This window comes from Bos indicus x Bos taurus, chromosome 1 (assembly GCF_003369695.1).
Source record: "Bos indicus x Bos taurus breed Angus x Brahman F1 hybrid chromosome 1, Bos_hybrid_MaternalHap_v2.0, whole genome shotgun sequence".
Lineage (NCBI taxonomy): Eukaryota > Metazoa > Chordata > Mammalia > Artiodactyla > Bovidae > Bos > Bos indicus x Bos taurus.
Window position 1 is genome coordinate 1,839,902 of NC_040076.1, and position 15,775 is coordinate 1,855,676.

The window sequence follows — 15,775 nt, forward strand, 5'->3', positions numbered from 1 at the left end:
CTGTAACTTACCCAAAGCTTTTTAGCTTAAAGGTAGAACTTGTATTTGTCTTGGGTCTGTCTGGTTCCAAAGCCTGTACTTTTTACTCTTAGTGACTATTACATTTTATTCCATGATTATTCTCTACTCAGTTAAAGTTCATAGTACAGTTTATACATGGTGCCTTTAGTGCAAGTTCTGTCTAGTACTTCAAAAAATAAGGGCAGACTGTCTTATAGGCATGCTCAGTTATTGCCACACTTTCATACTATTTTAACAGTTTATTTGTAATTTATTCCTATTTAATTCCCAGAGTAACTTGCAGGAGAGTGTTATCAAAGTAATAAATATACAACAAATGGGAATGTTAAATAAGAAGGAACAGGAACCCCAGGTAGAAAGGAGATCTTGTACTTAGAATCTAGGACAAGATGGATACTCTTATTAATTGTTTATTAACCTGACTCTGAGCTTCCTTGTAGTCAAAGCAAAAAAGGGAAAATATTAGTTTTTTATTTTTTGTTAAACAAAAGCATACTCATTTTTTAAGGGAAGTTTTTTTTTTCTTGTTCTATCAGAAGAGTTTTGAGTGGTCACATATAAAGGACATGAAGGAAAATAATTACAAGGAGTTTTGGTAGTTCCTTTTCATTTATTTTAGAAAAAAGCTGTGATTGAATTTGGAAGATGTCTTTCTCCAAGGAGCTAAACATTACTGTATATTTCTGGAGATCTGCTTAGTGTTATGATAAAACTGAGATAATCTGGAGACCCGTTTTTTTCAAACATCAGCTATTCCAGCCATGCTGAGCTTTGAGCTTGCTGCTTATCTGGTGTCCAAAATATATGAATTTCTGTTCACTTAGTAACAGAATATCTGCAATGAAGGCAAGTTTAGCTATTATGGAAATCAACTTGGGTTTTATTTTCATTCCAGTGGAGCTTTATTCAAACCCTTCCACAGGGTGACAGGCTGTCAATATACCTGTGATCAGGGTCTGGCACAAATGCTAACTTGCTTTCCAGTAAGTGTGTTGAATCTACTCATGTGTCCAGATGTTCACTGTATTGAGATTCTGTGTTGTATAAATTCAAAAATTCTACATAGTGAGGGGTTGAAGAGATGGTTTTGTCCTTGAACTTTTCAAGGATACGTGGCACAAGTTGCCACCTCATCCATAAGAGAGACTGATATATGGCTGCTGTTAGTACCATATCGAGTAGTAACATGATATTAATACTGATGAAGAGGGGACATATGGTCTTTATTCATTTGCAGTCTCTCTTTCCTCTATGGTAATGGCTGTCTGAAATACATTTGTTACTTCTAATAGAACAATTACTTTGATAATATATAAGAGGATAACTTTTCAGTTAGGGTTCAATTAATCAGTTTGGTTAAGTAGGCAGACTTATGAAGCCTGCCTACTTTAATTTACTCAGCTGTTAGTTTTTTTAGCCAGTAGAACGGCAACTTACCCTTTTTCCCTTCCCAAGTATTGCTTTACCCTTTTTAGTTTTATTTTTTTAAATCTTCATTCAGTTAATTATTAAAGCAGGTGTATATAAATATGTGACTATCTTTGATAGGCATAGTGTATATTAAGTTGTGTGTTCTAGTGTTATGTATTACTGAGACATAGAACTGCGGAAATGAGCAAATCATGAAGCCTGCTTTTCACACAGGTGCTCGAGTTTGGCTCTTCATTGGTTTCATGTTGATGTTTGGGTCACTGATTGCTTCTATGTGGATTCTCTTTGGTGCCTATGTTACCCAGAGTAAGTATTTATTCCTCTTTTCTTTCGTAGGAGAGATTCAGATATGTCTTTTCTATGTGGCTTAATCTGTTATCTTCTCATGGAGTAAAATTTAGTGTAATTACTCAGCTTCAAGCTAAGACTCTGTGTAAAAATAAAAGTTGTTTAATGTAACTTTCTTGTGGGGTCATTGAGTGCAGTAGGGTAGGCTCGCTGGGAAATCCAAGCCACTGACAAGACCAGGCAACTCTCAGCCGTCTCTCGAGGTTCTCATTCCTTTCTTACCCTAAGCAGCCAGGCTCTGCACTAGAGGCCTTTTACTGAGGGTCATGGTCTTAAAGTGGGAACCCTGCACAGGGCTACAGCCCCTTATACACAACTTGAAAATCCATGAAGTGCTGAAGGTCAAGAAATTCATAACCAGCTTGGCAGCAAAACCTGACTTAAATTGACCTGGGGCTCATTATTATCTTTATTTGCTTTAATAAGCATTCAAATGTTTTATTATGGGAGGGAATATGGTTGTGTGATTGTGGGATACTGGTCCAAACCCAGTTGCAGGTGCTATGTAATATGCCCTGTGTTATCATTCTTAAATCTGAAAAATTCTGAGTTCTAAAACATGTCTGGCCCCAAGGATTTCAAGATAAGGTGTTATGGACACCAGTATCTTTCTGTCCACTGATACATCTCCTCTCCAACCCCAGTCTCTAATTTTTCATTCATAGGTACAAGGGGAGTCTTTTAAGTGCAGGATTGAAGACGTGTGTAGCGTTCATGTAGAAACTGTTGATGCAATGGAGCAAGCTCTTAGTACACTGTTCTGAGTCTTAGGACTGTTTCAGTCACCACAGCTTTTCATCAGGGAGGCGATGAGAGGTTTTGAAAAGCAGGACCCAGTTGTACCCTGTACTCCTGGAAGCATCGGAAGAACCTTTAACTGGCTCTCCCCCTTCACTCCAAAGATAGGATCAGTTTCAGATAACACTTTATTCATCATCTGATGCCTCTGTCTTTGGAATCTCTTTGTCACTCTGCTTAACTGTCACATCTCCTTTTCCTGACCCGCAGCTGACCTTTTAATGTAGTGATAGGATCCCTTAAGTATCATAGGTTGATCAGTATTAGATTTTGGAATACCTTCATCTCTCATTTTGTGCAAAATTAATAGGTGTAAGAGGTCAGTGGTTGACTAATGTTTAAATAATACCACTCACCAAATGTATCTAAAATGTGTTATTTTAGTTAATTAAAAATACTATGGAGCTTGCAGTTGTTGGGCTGTACCATGTAGCATATGTTGGCCTGTTCCATGTAGCATGCGCAATCTTCCTTCCCCCACCAGTCGAAGTGCAGGATCCTAACCACTGGACCGCCAGGGAATTCCCTTTAGTGGTTGTATCTTAATCTTTAAAGATCCAGTATATATTGAGACATTTCTTGATTATGGATTTTCATATTCCTTTTCATATTCATATTCATTTTCATATTCCTACAGCACTGCTTATTACATATACTTAAAGTGTTTTGGCCAAACCACACAGCCTGTAGGATCTTAGTTCCCTGACCAGGGACTGAACCCGCACTCCCTGCAGTGGAAGCTCAGAGTCTTAACCACTGGACCACCGAGGAATTCCCTATGTCTACATGTTAGTTTGCAAACTGAACATGCATTTACTTCAGAGAGCATTTCTAACACGTAGTTCACATCTTTTAGTGTACAGGTTTCCTGGAACTGTTACTGATAGTAGCAGCTGACAGTCACACAGTGCTTCATGAGCAAGCACTGTCATGAGTGCTGTGCGCAGTCTACACCTCTCACACTCTGTGCGGTAGCTGTGCTTACCATGTCCATTTTACAGATGAGGAAAGTAAGGGATAATGGGTTAAATAATTTGCCCATAATTATGCATTTAGTCAGTGGTAGAGTTGGGATTCAGATCCCAGGGTACGGCTCAAACTTGGAGCTTTTAACCATGTAGCTGTATTGTTTGCTGTGATTTCAAAGGCTACAAACTGAATATTTCTTCATCCTACCTAGTATTTTTAATCAACATTGATTGTTTTATAAAAGTTAATATCCACAAAAATTTGAATCATTTCCAATGTTTTCTTTTTCCTTCTTAGAAAGAGAGTGACTCTTTTCTCCAGGAGAATATGATGATGAATTCTAATGATTCTTTTTGCATATGTGTCAGATTTATGAAATAAAACTCTTAAATTCATGAAGGAAAATGAGCTGAACAGACTGTTAGATCATCAGAAATGTAATTTGCCTCTTTCTAACATTGCATATTCCTAACGTTGTGTATTTCTATCACTGTGTACTTCTAACATTGTGTGTTTCTGACAATTGTGTATTTATTGGCCATGGGACGTGACGGATGAGCTGCTGCTTCCTCAGCAGTTCAGATGTAGCTGAAACCATAGCAAATACTTAAGTCAAAAAGAAAATCTAGTAAATTCTTTGTCTTTTATCCAGAATGAAAGTAATCTTTTGTTTTAAGAGAATAAGATTGGCATTTTCTTACTTCAGTTTTGTTGTAGATTTCTTTTTTCTTTTCTTTTTTTGGCTGTACCATGTGGCTTGTGGGATCTTAGTTCCATGAACTGATTGAACCCTGAAATTGAGCCCCAAGAGCAAAAGCACAGAGTCCTCGCCACTGGACTGCCAGGGGATTCCCTCATTGTGGATTGCTTGGAGTTAATGAATAATAGTAGTTATTTTATAATATACAGAGCATTATAAATGTCACAAATACTTTGTTGTTGACCTTTGCCTTTTGTAATCTTATGATCTGTTTCACTTTGTATGTGCAGATACTGATGTTTATCCAGGACTAGCTGTGTTTTTTCAAAACGCACTTATATTTTTTAGGTAAGTTGCCTAAATTTTAAACTATACGTGTATACCATTTACAGAAACATCATCTTTATTATAAGAGCAGCATATGCAATGAAACATGGATAAATCTACAGTGGATGAAACTTATTTTAAAACATGAAAGTTCTACTATTGCATAAAAGCATACATAAACCACTTAATTAGGGGCCCTGCTATATGCCAAGACCTAAGCTGGATGCTTTATGTATGTTAACTTTTTAAATTCCCGTGTAATTGTCTTAAGTATGTGAACCAGATGGTGCTCCTATTTTATCAATGAGAAAATAAGACTCAGAGGCTTACTTAAGTTCACTTAATAAGCAAATGCAGAACAGAGATTTGGACCCACCAGACTGCTGTTTCCATAGGCTGTGTTTTGTTAAGAAGCCATATCATGCACCTTCAGTTAAAAAAAAAAAAATTAGAATTAATACATAATATGCATGTCATATACAAAACCTGATTGGGGAATTAAACTTTTTTTTTAAGTTTTTAAAGATAACTTTAAGTAAAATAATAAAATGATCCGAAGTGCTTTTTAGGGGTAATCTTCTATAAAGCTTCCAAAATGAAGCCTGTATCCTTTGCTTTTTGAGATGAAAATGTCTTTTAGTGTAAAGATAGGTAGGTACTTTGGGCATCATTTATAAAATTACACCCCTTACCCTACTCCTCACTCACTGAAGCATTAAGATCTAAGTGTTGAAGAAGTTTGTTTTTGTCATTGGTTTTAAGGAGTTGGATTATGGAGGGCTATGGTGTCGTTTTCTTCATATTTCTTCTGTTTGGGGTTCACTGAGTTTCTTGGATCTGTGGATTTATAGTTTTCACCATACTTGGAATCTTTTCAGACAGTATTTCCTCAGATCTTTTTTTCTGTCCACCCTTCCCTCCTGGGTTCCAGCTATACACATAGTAGGCTGCTAGATGTTGTTCCACAGCTCACTGGTGCTTCGTTCTTTGCGTGCTTTGTTCCTACCTCTCCACCACCGCTCTTCTGCCCACCAAGTCTTCTTCTCTTGTTTTCTCTCTGTGTTTCATTTGGGTTAGTTTCCAGTGTTATATCTTTAAATTCACTGATGTCTGCTTCCATCACATCTAATCTATTACTCCCATCCAGTGTGCTTTTCATCTCAGATATTGTATTTTTCATTTCTGTTAACTTGATTTGGGCATTTATTTTTTTCACCATTTCCACGTCTCTCCCTAACATGCTTATGCTTTTCCTCTGTCTTCTTGAACATATGAAGTATGTTTATAACTATTTCAATGTCCTTGTCTAATTGTATCAATTCTCAGTCTGTTTCTGTTGATTACTTTTGTTTCCTTTTTTCATTCTGGGTCTGAAGCTCTGTTTGCTCTTTGCTGGTAGCTGACTGGGAGCTGGACTTTTGGGTGTTCCTTTAAATGTTTTTGAGCTTTGTTCTGAATGCAGCTCAGTCATTTGGAAACGCGTTGATCCTTTGGATCTTGCTTTTAAGCTTTGTTAGGCAGGCCCAGAGCAGCTTTAGGGCCCCCTTGCTAAGGCAGAGAGCACTTCTCAGTGTTCTTCCTGATGCCGCATGTGTTCTGAGGTGTTCACTCTGCTATGAGATTGTGAGGTATTCCCAGCCCTTTGGGAGCTCTGGGAATGGTTCTTTCCAATGTTTCCTTCCCTTTTCTTGGGTAGTTTCCACACACGCATCTACTGTCAGTACTCGGCAGAAGCCCATGGGACCCTACCCTCTAGCTCTCTGTCCTCCACCTTGCACACTCTGGCTGCTCAGCCTCCCGGAACTCTCGACACTGTCTCGACTCTGCTCACCTCAGGAGACCCCTGTGCCTGGGCTCCCTCTTACTGCACCGCGGCTGGGGCACTCTTGGTTGTGAAAGACGTGTGACTGTTTCTGCGTCTTGTGACTGTATTTCTTGGCACATGACTGACACCCTTTTGGGAATACATTGAATTTGCACAAAGATGTCTTAGGCACTGTTTCGAGATCAAATTTAAATTCAGATTCAGCCCTTTGCAGGGGCAGATGAGCCTGTGTAAATGACAGTTGGTTGAACAGAAACCTTGTGTGTGTAAAGGCCTGTGCTCACGTGGGCAGTGGCTGCTGCACCAGCTGTGTGCTCCGCCCAGAGGCCAGCAAGTTACGCAGCCAGCCGTGCTTCCCGTGTGCCAGGCCTTTTCTGAGTGCAGAGGGCAGCTCCTCCTCCTCCTCTGTTTGCTGTGCCTGCTGGTCCGCCACGCCCTGGCCACTAACCGTTGAAGTTTCTTAAGGTTCTGCTGTAGGCCTCTTCTCGACTCCTTCCCTCTCTCGATGAGGTCCTTTTTGCTGGGGACTTCAGTTAGTACCTGTGTGCCAGGGAGCCACAGATGTCTGTCTCTGTGTCTAAACCATGTATTGGATTCTTACTTATCCCTTCCTGAGTGGCTGATGTTTCAAATCTAACACAGCCAGTGTACCCAGAGCTCAAACTCCTGGTCCCAGAGTGTCCTATCTTTCTGGCCTTTGCTTCTTCCGCTCATGCCTTGCTGAGGTAATTATTTCTTCCTTTCCTCTCTCTCCTCCTCCCTTCCTTCCTCCTCTCCTCCCTGCCTCCCCCCAGGTCTTCAGGGCTGTGGCAGCTTTTCTCTAGTTGTGGAGAGTGGGGGCTGCTCTTGCTGGTGGTGTGTGGGCTTCTCACTGCGGTGGCCGCTTCTGTTGCGGGGTGTGAGCTCTAGGTGCGTGGGCTCAGTAGTTGTGGCGCATAAGCTTAGATGCCCCGTGGCATATGGGATCTTCCCAAACTGGGGATCGAACCCATGTTGCTGCATTGCCAGGTGGATTCTTAACCACTGGACCACCCCGGAAGTCCCACACTCCCTTTCTTTTAGATCTCAGTTCAGTCATCACTTCCTTAGGAAAACCTTGACCTCTAACTAGGTCTGGTCCTTGTATTTCTCTCTCTTGGTCCCATGGGTATCACTGAGTTGGGATTTGGTTTTCTCCCACTGGTGAGCACATTTGTCTAGTTTTGGCTCACAGTCCCATTCCCAGTGCTTAGCCAGGTGCCTCATGCCCAGCCAGCACTCTGTACAGTAACTTTGTGTAAATGAATGAAGAATTGCGTCATGGTCTGTTTTAGGATGCTTCAGTTTTTGTAGCTCAGATATTGTAGAACCCTAGAGATGTGAATGACCTTATTGCTGGCCACGATGAGAAATGTGCTCTTTCCTTTACTGGTGTCCTATCCAGTAACTTCAGGCTTTAAGAAGATATTAAACTCAGCCATGAGGTCCACAGACTGCTTTATAAAACAAGCAAATTCAGACCAACAGCACCACAGTCTTTAATTTTAGAAGCTGATAGAAAGGATCAGTGAGGTACCCATCAAAGCATATTTAGAAAATGAATTCTCTATTGTGTTTCTATGTGATTTTACCTCACGATTTATTTTAATATCTTTCCAGCACTCTGATCTACAAATTTGGAAGAACTGAAGAGCTGTGGACCTGAGATCACTTCTCAAATCACGTTTTCCTTTTGTTATATTCTATCTGTAGATAATTTTTTATTTCAGTATAGTTTACACATTGCCAAATGGAATAGATTGTACATTAAATGTTTTGTCTCTTTACACTTTTATGTAAAGCCCTAAGTTTTTAAATAGTTTTATGAAATTTCTGTCCTTTTTTTTTTTCATTGAATTAGATTGTTAATATGTACATAGTGTAAGACTATATAGATGAGATGAGGAGTGTCAGTTTTTTTATTCTTGAAGACTTAAAGCTTAATCTGTTCCCTGAGCCAGGGTTGTATCATCATGGTCATTGTAGCATTAACTACTTTGCCTGATTTTCAAAGATGTGCAAAAAATACAGTTCCACATATCTGAAATAAGCACTGAGCCATTAAAAGGGGTATTTTAGCAAGTTGTAATTTATTTTGGCTTAAAAATTAGATTTTTTTTAAAGGAAAAATGTTTGTTCTTATGTATAAAAAAAGTGGACTTTTATATGAAGATTTTTAAAAATGCCCGAAGGACTAGTTTGAAAATCTGTTCTAAAAAACAATTCCTCTACTAAGACTTTATTTGAGAAAGGGTAATACATGATCGCATAAGCTCAGTTTTACACGGCTGATGTAAAAAGACTGGTAGGCAGCTCAGCAACATGCTTCTTAACAAAAGCAGCTTAAACCGTTGTCTTTTGACAACCTACTATTATCTGATGTTACCGAATTCTATATCAAGCAAGTTTGAAGACAACTGCAGTTTAAAAGCATGAACCATATAACAAAAAGTGGAATAATTCGATTCAGGATAAAAGCACTCTTCCCAAAGGGGATCCTCATGACCTAGTGAGAAATTAGGCATTTCGTCCACTCCGTGACTTGACTGCAGGTCTGTCTTTGCTTGAGCTCTCGAAACATGAGGTGAACTCTCCCTGCAAAATACATCTTTAACCTGAAAGTTCTTACTCCAGTTGAAAGCTTCTTTTGCTGAGTATGAAATACTGTATTTGCACTATGTGTATTCCCTTGAGAGATTTCAAAGGGAGAGCTGGGTCTTTATTTCTACTTTGGCTTTCCTTTGTTTTTTTTGTTGCACTTTTCAACAGGTTTTTTGTTGTTGTTGCACTTTTTTCCTCCAGAGGGACTTTTCTAGAGCCTTTTGTTGTAAGACAGAATAGTATTAGTGATATTATATGCAGCTTCTAACATAAGCCGTGTTTTGCTTATGTTAACGTCTCTCCTCTCTGAGGTTTTACCGCGCACAGAGTATGAAGCAGTTGTGGAATGCTGTGCCTTTGTCTGATATCATCTTGTTTAATCACTTTCTCTTTGTTGGTTTTTCCTTCAAAAATACCGTCTGGCTTCCAATAAACTGTAAGACTAATTACATGTTTCCACTCCCTTGTAACTTGTTGCAATAAATATTACTTCTCACACATTGTAATATTGTTAAATCTGTTGGAGAAAACAAACTCTACAATTTGGCTTGCTGCTCAGGTTTCAGTCATTCCCAGTGGACCTGGTCAAAGAAGTGACTTCCCTTTACAAAATCTATATATATATATATAGATTGCCTGTTGGGCTCAGGGGACACAACCGGTCAGCTTGTGAGATTCTAGCTCCCTGGCCAGGGCTCAAACCTGGGCCCTCAGCAGTGAAAATGGGGAGTCCTGACCACTGGACCAGCAGTGAACTCCCAGGAGAAATATATTCTTCTCAGATTTATGAGGTGCTAGTGTGAAGGCTCAGACAAGGCGATTGCACCCCACTCTAGTGCTCTTGCCTGGAAAATCCCATGGATGGAGGAGCCTGGTGGGCTGCAGTCCATGGGGTCGAGGAGGGTCAGACACAACTGAGTGATTTCACTTTCCCTTTTCACTTTCATGCACTGGAAAAGGAAATGGCAAGCCACTCCAGTGTTCTTGCCTGGAGAATCCCAGGGACGGGGGAGCCTCGTGGGGTCAGACACGACTGAAGCGACTTAGCAGCAGCAGCAGCAGCAGTGTGAAGGCTAATGAAGGGAAGGCTGACTGAAATAGTGGCTGCTTTTTCTATTTTTGACTCTGTCATGAATTTGTTTTTTAATTGGGAGCAAATCACTTGATTTCCCTGTTTGTTTCCTCATTAAAAAAAAAAGATAATGTTAGTATCCACTCCTATCAGACACTGTCAGAATAGACTCCTTTGTAAACCTTTAAAGGTACATGTGATTCCCTTAAAATCTCCCTGCTAACACAGGTTCAGTGGCTATTGAATCCAAGTGTCTTTTGGTGTTTTGTGTAGGACCAACATCACCAGAGCATTATATGTTATTAATTACACTGTTTCTGAGTCCTCATTGTATACTTTGGGTTGTTGCTGTAGATGCTGCGTCTTTCCATTATATAAATTTTTGACGTGTATCAATGTGATGAGGTAGCAGAGATTGCAGACTGGAAGATCAGTGCCTTATAGCATTTGCTGCTTGTGCAAGAAACCCCAGGGTGTTTGACATGTGTGTTAGTCACTCAGTCGTGTCTGACTCTTTGCGACCCTATGGGCTATAGCCCGCCAGACTTCTCTATCTATAGGGTTCTCCAGGCAAGAGTACTATCGTGGGTAGCCATTCCCTTAAGATCTTCCCGACCCAGGGATCGAACCTTGGTCTCTTGCATTGCAGGCAGATTCTTTACCATTTGAGCTACAGGGAAGTCCTTTTTTTTTTTTTTTTTTTTTTTTTAGTGTTTGACATAGATGCATTGAACTCAGGTTCGCTGTAGTTTTCCATGATGGGAGGGTTTTCAAACATAATGTTAACTCTGACCGCCCCGCCCCGTTTTTTTTTTTTTCTATTGCTTTTTTTTAAGGAATTTCATTGCTCTGTTTTGTATTTAATTGGCTCATATCAAACATCAAATCTCTGCCAACCTTATTGATTTATCCCTTTTTTTTTTCCTGTACTCTATCACCACACACTCATTTTGATTTTGTTTAAAGTTTATAAAAATGACGGGCTACTGTTAGACAGTTTCATCTCAAATAACACCCTAATAAATCCTGAGGGATAAACATCTGATGCTAATTTTATCCCTAACAGTCACATTTGATTTTAACAGCCTGTGCTCTTATTTCAGAGCACTCTCTTCACTGTATCATCTATTCAAACTGGGAGGATTGAAGTAGAAATTATTATTTTAGTCCCTTTGTTGATTGTTTTTCTTATTTCTTTGAAAACAAAGGAGTAGCCTAACATGATGGATAGGTTGAATGCTTTTCTGAAAAATTACTGAGGAAAATCAGAACATGCTCATTTAATCCCAGAACAGTTCTTTTTTAAGGAAATTGTGATGCCATCTTTGTTTTCACAGTCCACCCCCATTTTCCTGTAAATAGCCTTTATTATGGTTGCATTTTATTTAAAATGAACTATATATCCATCCTGGTTCTTTCATACCTAAAGACAGTGAACTTTTCTGTTCTTCCCCTGCTCTCAATTTCATTTGGACCAAACCCAAAATATTTCTCCACCTCTTCTTTTTCCTTCCCCCATGCTTTAAGCTTTCAAGCTTTCCAAATCCAGTCAATTGTCTTGCTTTAAAAATAATTTTTATTTACTTACTTTGGGCTGTGCTGGGTCTTGGCTGCTGTGCGGGCTTTTTCTAGTTGCAGCCAGCGAGGGCCCCTCTCTGGTTGCAGTGTATGGGCTGCTCATTGCAGAGCAGGGGCTCGAGGCACGTGGACTCAGTAGCTGCGGCTCCCAGGCTCTTGAGCACAGGCTCAGTGGTTGTGGCACTGGAGCTTTGTTGCCCTGTGGCATGTGGCATCTTCCCCGGTCAGGGATCAAAGCCGTGTCTCCTGCATTGGCAGGCAGATTCTTTACCACTGAGCCACCAGGAAAGCCCCAGTCAGTTCTCCTTTGCTGTAGAATCTGTAGAGCCTCCCCAAGACCAAATTAGTGAGTTCTGAATCTTTGCTCCTGATGGAAATGCTGGGTTAGGTGAGCTTTTGGCCACAACATTTTCCTCAGCCATCAATACATAACCTTGCTTCATGTGTGTTTCTACTTAAAAACACCTTGTTTAAATGTAGTTGATTCACAGCCTTGAGCGCAAAGCAACACTATACCTTACGCCTGAAGGAAGCTTCTAACTCACGCATTTTTTTCCCTGCTAGCATTTGTGAAGAACCTTCTATGCCCTGTGTATGGTCTCATTTCACCCTCACAATTGGAGGTAGGAACTTTTATTGGAGAGGTGAAGGGACTTGCCCACGGATCGGAGTCACGGCTCAGGCCCTTTGTTCCTGAGTGCGAAGTCCTCTCCTCAGCCAGCATTTCTGAACTGCCCTAGAACCTTGGCATTTCTTTAGGAAAAGATGTACAGTGGTCAAAGAAGCTTGGAAGACCTTTGGTTGAACTAGGTTAAAATTTTTTTTTTCCTGTAAAGTTCTTTTCTTAGAGCTTTTTATAAAATGCGTCCTGTATTTTTTAGGAATGAACTGTCAATTCTATGGGCTGCCCTGGTAGCTTAGTGGTAAAGAATCTGCCTGCCAATGCAGGAGACTCAGGTTCAATCCCTGGGTCTGGAAGATCCCCTGGAGAAGCAAATAGCAACCCACTCTGTATTCTTACTGGATAGTCACATGGACAGTGTAGCCTGGCAGGCCACAGTCTCAGTTCAGTTCAGTTGCTCAGTGGCGTCCAGCTCTTTGCAACTCCATGGACTGCAGCACGCCAGGCCTCCCTGTCCATCACCAACTCCCAGAGTTTACTCAGACTCATGTCTGTTGAGTCAGTGATGCCATCCAACCATCTCATCCTCTGTCGTCCCCTTCTCCTCCCACCTTCAATCTTTCCCAGCATCAGGGTCTTTTCAAATGAGTCAGTTCTTTGCATCAAGTGGCCACAGTATTGGAGTTTCAGCATAAGCATCAGTCTATGGGGTCCCAAAGAGTTGGACACGACTGAGTGACTGAGTACGCACTTCCCCAGTAGCATATTGGACACCTTCTGACCTGAGCGGCTCATCTTCCAGTGTCATATCTTTTTGCCTTTTCACACTGCCCATGGGGTTCTCTGGATAAGAATACTGGAGTGGTTTGGCATTCCATCCTCCAGTGGACCATGTTTTGTCATTACTCTCCACTATGACCCACCTTTTTTTTTTTTTTTATGTTTATTAACACCAAAAACATTTTGCATTGGGGTATAGCTGATTAACACTGTTGTTATAGTTTTAGGTGAACAATGAAGGGACTCAGATGTACATACACATGTATCCCATGTCTTGGGTGGCCCTGCACGGCGTGGCTCTTAGCTTCACTGAGTTACGCAAGCCCCTTCACCACAAGGCCGTGATCAATGGACGGGGTTTAGATTGCTTTACTTTTCCCTAATTCTGCCACTGCCACTTACTAGCTGTGTGAGCCCCACGCTGTTTGAGAATTGACAGAAGGAAATGCCTCGTGGTGCCTGGAAACAGTAAATGATCAATAAAGCTGGGTCCTTCTTTCCCTGGTGGCTCTGCCTGAAGGCGTTTTTCCTTTGTCATTTGATGGCTTTTTAGCCTTTGGTCACAAGGTGGCGTGCCATCTTAAGACAGCAAACGAGACACAGATGTAAAGAACAGACTGTTGGACTCTGTGGGAGAAGGCGAGGGTGGGATGATTTGAGAGAATAGCACTGAAACATGTACATTACCATATGTGAAATAGATCACCAGTCCAGGTTTGATGCATGAGACAGGGTGCTCAGGGCTGGTAAACTGGGATGACCCTGAGGGATGGGATGGGGAGGGAGGTGGGAGGAGGGTTCAGGATGGGGGACACATGTATACCCGTGGCTGATTCATGTTAATGTATGGCAAAAACCACTACAATATTGTAATTAGCCTCCAATTAAAATTTAAAAATAAAAAATTTATAAAGATACATAATTTAAAGTCAGAAAAAAAAAAGAATCTGGAGACGTTTGTTTTTTTGAGCCTGCCAGTGGTTTTTTTTCTTTCTCTTGTAGTAGATTTAACACAGGTTTAGTCATTTTATATAGGGTTTTAGATGATAGTATATGCCTCTCCAATTCTTATATATATATATATATATAGGCTGCACTGGGTCTTGGTTGCTGCCTGCAGAGAGCAGGCGCTACCGTCTAATTGCCGTGAATGGGGTTTTTATGGTGGCTTTGCTGGTTGACGAGCACAGGCTCTAGGGCGCGAGGCCTTCCGTCGTTCCTGCATGTGGGTTCTGTAGTTGCGGTTCCTGGGCTCTAGAGTGCGGGATCAGTAGTTAGTTGCCCTGTGGCATGTGGGATCCCTGGTCCAGGGATCGAAGCTGTGTCTCCTGCATTGCCAGGCAGATCCTTAACCACTGTCCAACCATGGAAGCCCCCTCTTCAATTGTTTAAGCTGCAGAAAATAGGATATTTTACATTTCTACAAGAGTAGCAAGGCAAGCCTTCTGGAACCCTGTGGATTATGCCAGTGCAGAGATCAGCAAATCTTTGACATGGGAGCACCTTATCCAGGTGACAAGAGGGATTCAGTATGAGGCAAAGTGTATTTACTTCTGTTAACGAAAGTTAGGAGTGTAGAGATTGACTGACTTATTTTGAAATAGCTTCAGACTTACAGGAAAGTTGCAAAAATAACTCAGAGAATTCTAGCTTCCCCAGATGGTAACATTTTACCACAATCGCTTTAGTCTTTTTTTTTCTGAGACATTTGACAGTATGCTGCAGACAAGATACCTCTTTACTCATGAACACTTCGGTGTATTTCTGCAAATCACAACTGTTCTACAATACCAAAATCAGGAAGTTACCATTGATAGAGCACTAAGGACTTCATTTGAATTTTGTCAAGTGCCCCACTCGTATGCTTTATAGTAAAGAAAAATAAGGTTTTTTTCCGGTCCAGAATCCAGTCTGTGATCGCGCATTGCACTTAGTTGTCATGGCCCTTTAGTGGCTCTTTTTTAAAAAATAATTTTATTTATTTACTTTTGGCCATACTAGGTCTTCGTTGCTGCGCGGGTTTTCTCTAGTTGCGGAGAGCAAGGGCTGCTCTCTAGTTGCGGCGCACCGGCTTCTCATTTCGGTGGCTTCTCATCGTGGAGCACGGTGTCTAGAGTACCGGCTCAGTAGCTGTGGCGCTTGGGCTTAGTTGTTCCACGGCATGTAGGATCCCAGATCAGGGATTGAATCCATGTCTACCGCATATGTAGGCGGATTCGTTACCATGAGCCACCAGGGAAGCCCCCTTTTGCTGTGCTGTGCTTAGTTGCTCAGTCATGTCCAATTCTTTGCGACCCCGTGGGCGGGTCCCCATGGCGACCCCATAGCCTGCCAGGCTCCTCTGTCCATGGGGACTCTCCAGGCAAGAATACTGGAGTGGGTCACCATTTCCTTTTCCAGGGGATCTTCCCAACCCAGGGATCAGGTCTCCTTCATTGATAAAGAATCAGGTCAGATTCTTTACCAGCTGAGCCACAGGGAAGCCCCCTTTAGTGGCTATTAACTTGGGACAACTTCAGCCTTTGTCATTCATGACTAGGTTTTTGGTTTTTGTTTTTTGCAGTGTCTAGACCATGGAGATGAAATGGTGACTTCACCTCCATTTACAATGGCCCAGTATTATTTTATCCCATGTGTATAACTGCTCATATCACTGAAAGACTATAATGGCTATTATTTTGTAAA

At 41.2% G+C, this 15,775-nt stretch overlaps 1 protein-coding gene and 1 non-coding gene across 2 annotated transcripts in view; one reads left to right on the plus strand and one right to left on the minus strand.

The window, feature by feature from the left end:
* The window catches only part of TMEM50B (transmembrane protein 50B), a 36,929-nt gene extending 27,388 nt beyond the window's left edge, over positions 1-9,541 (plus strand). The window contains exons 5-7 of the mRNA XM_027519666.1: positions 1,666-1,758; positions 4,558-4,615; positions 8,058-9,541. Of these exons, the coding sequence (XP_027375467.1) occupies positions 1,666-1,758; positions 4,558-4,615; positions 8,058-8,103 (197 nt within the window). The 3' untranslated portion in view covers positions 8,104-9,541. The remainder of the gene's footprint in view (positions 1-1,665; positions 1,759-4,557; positions 4,616-8,057) is intronic.
* A 6,109-nt stretch (positions 9,542-15,650) lies between these two features.
* Positions 15,651-15,775, minus strand: LOC113899623. The gene has a single exon (XR_003512946.1). It is a non-coding gene; the product is annotated as a small nucleolar RNA SNORA20 (small nucleolar RNA).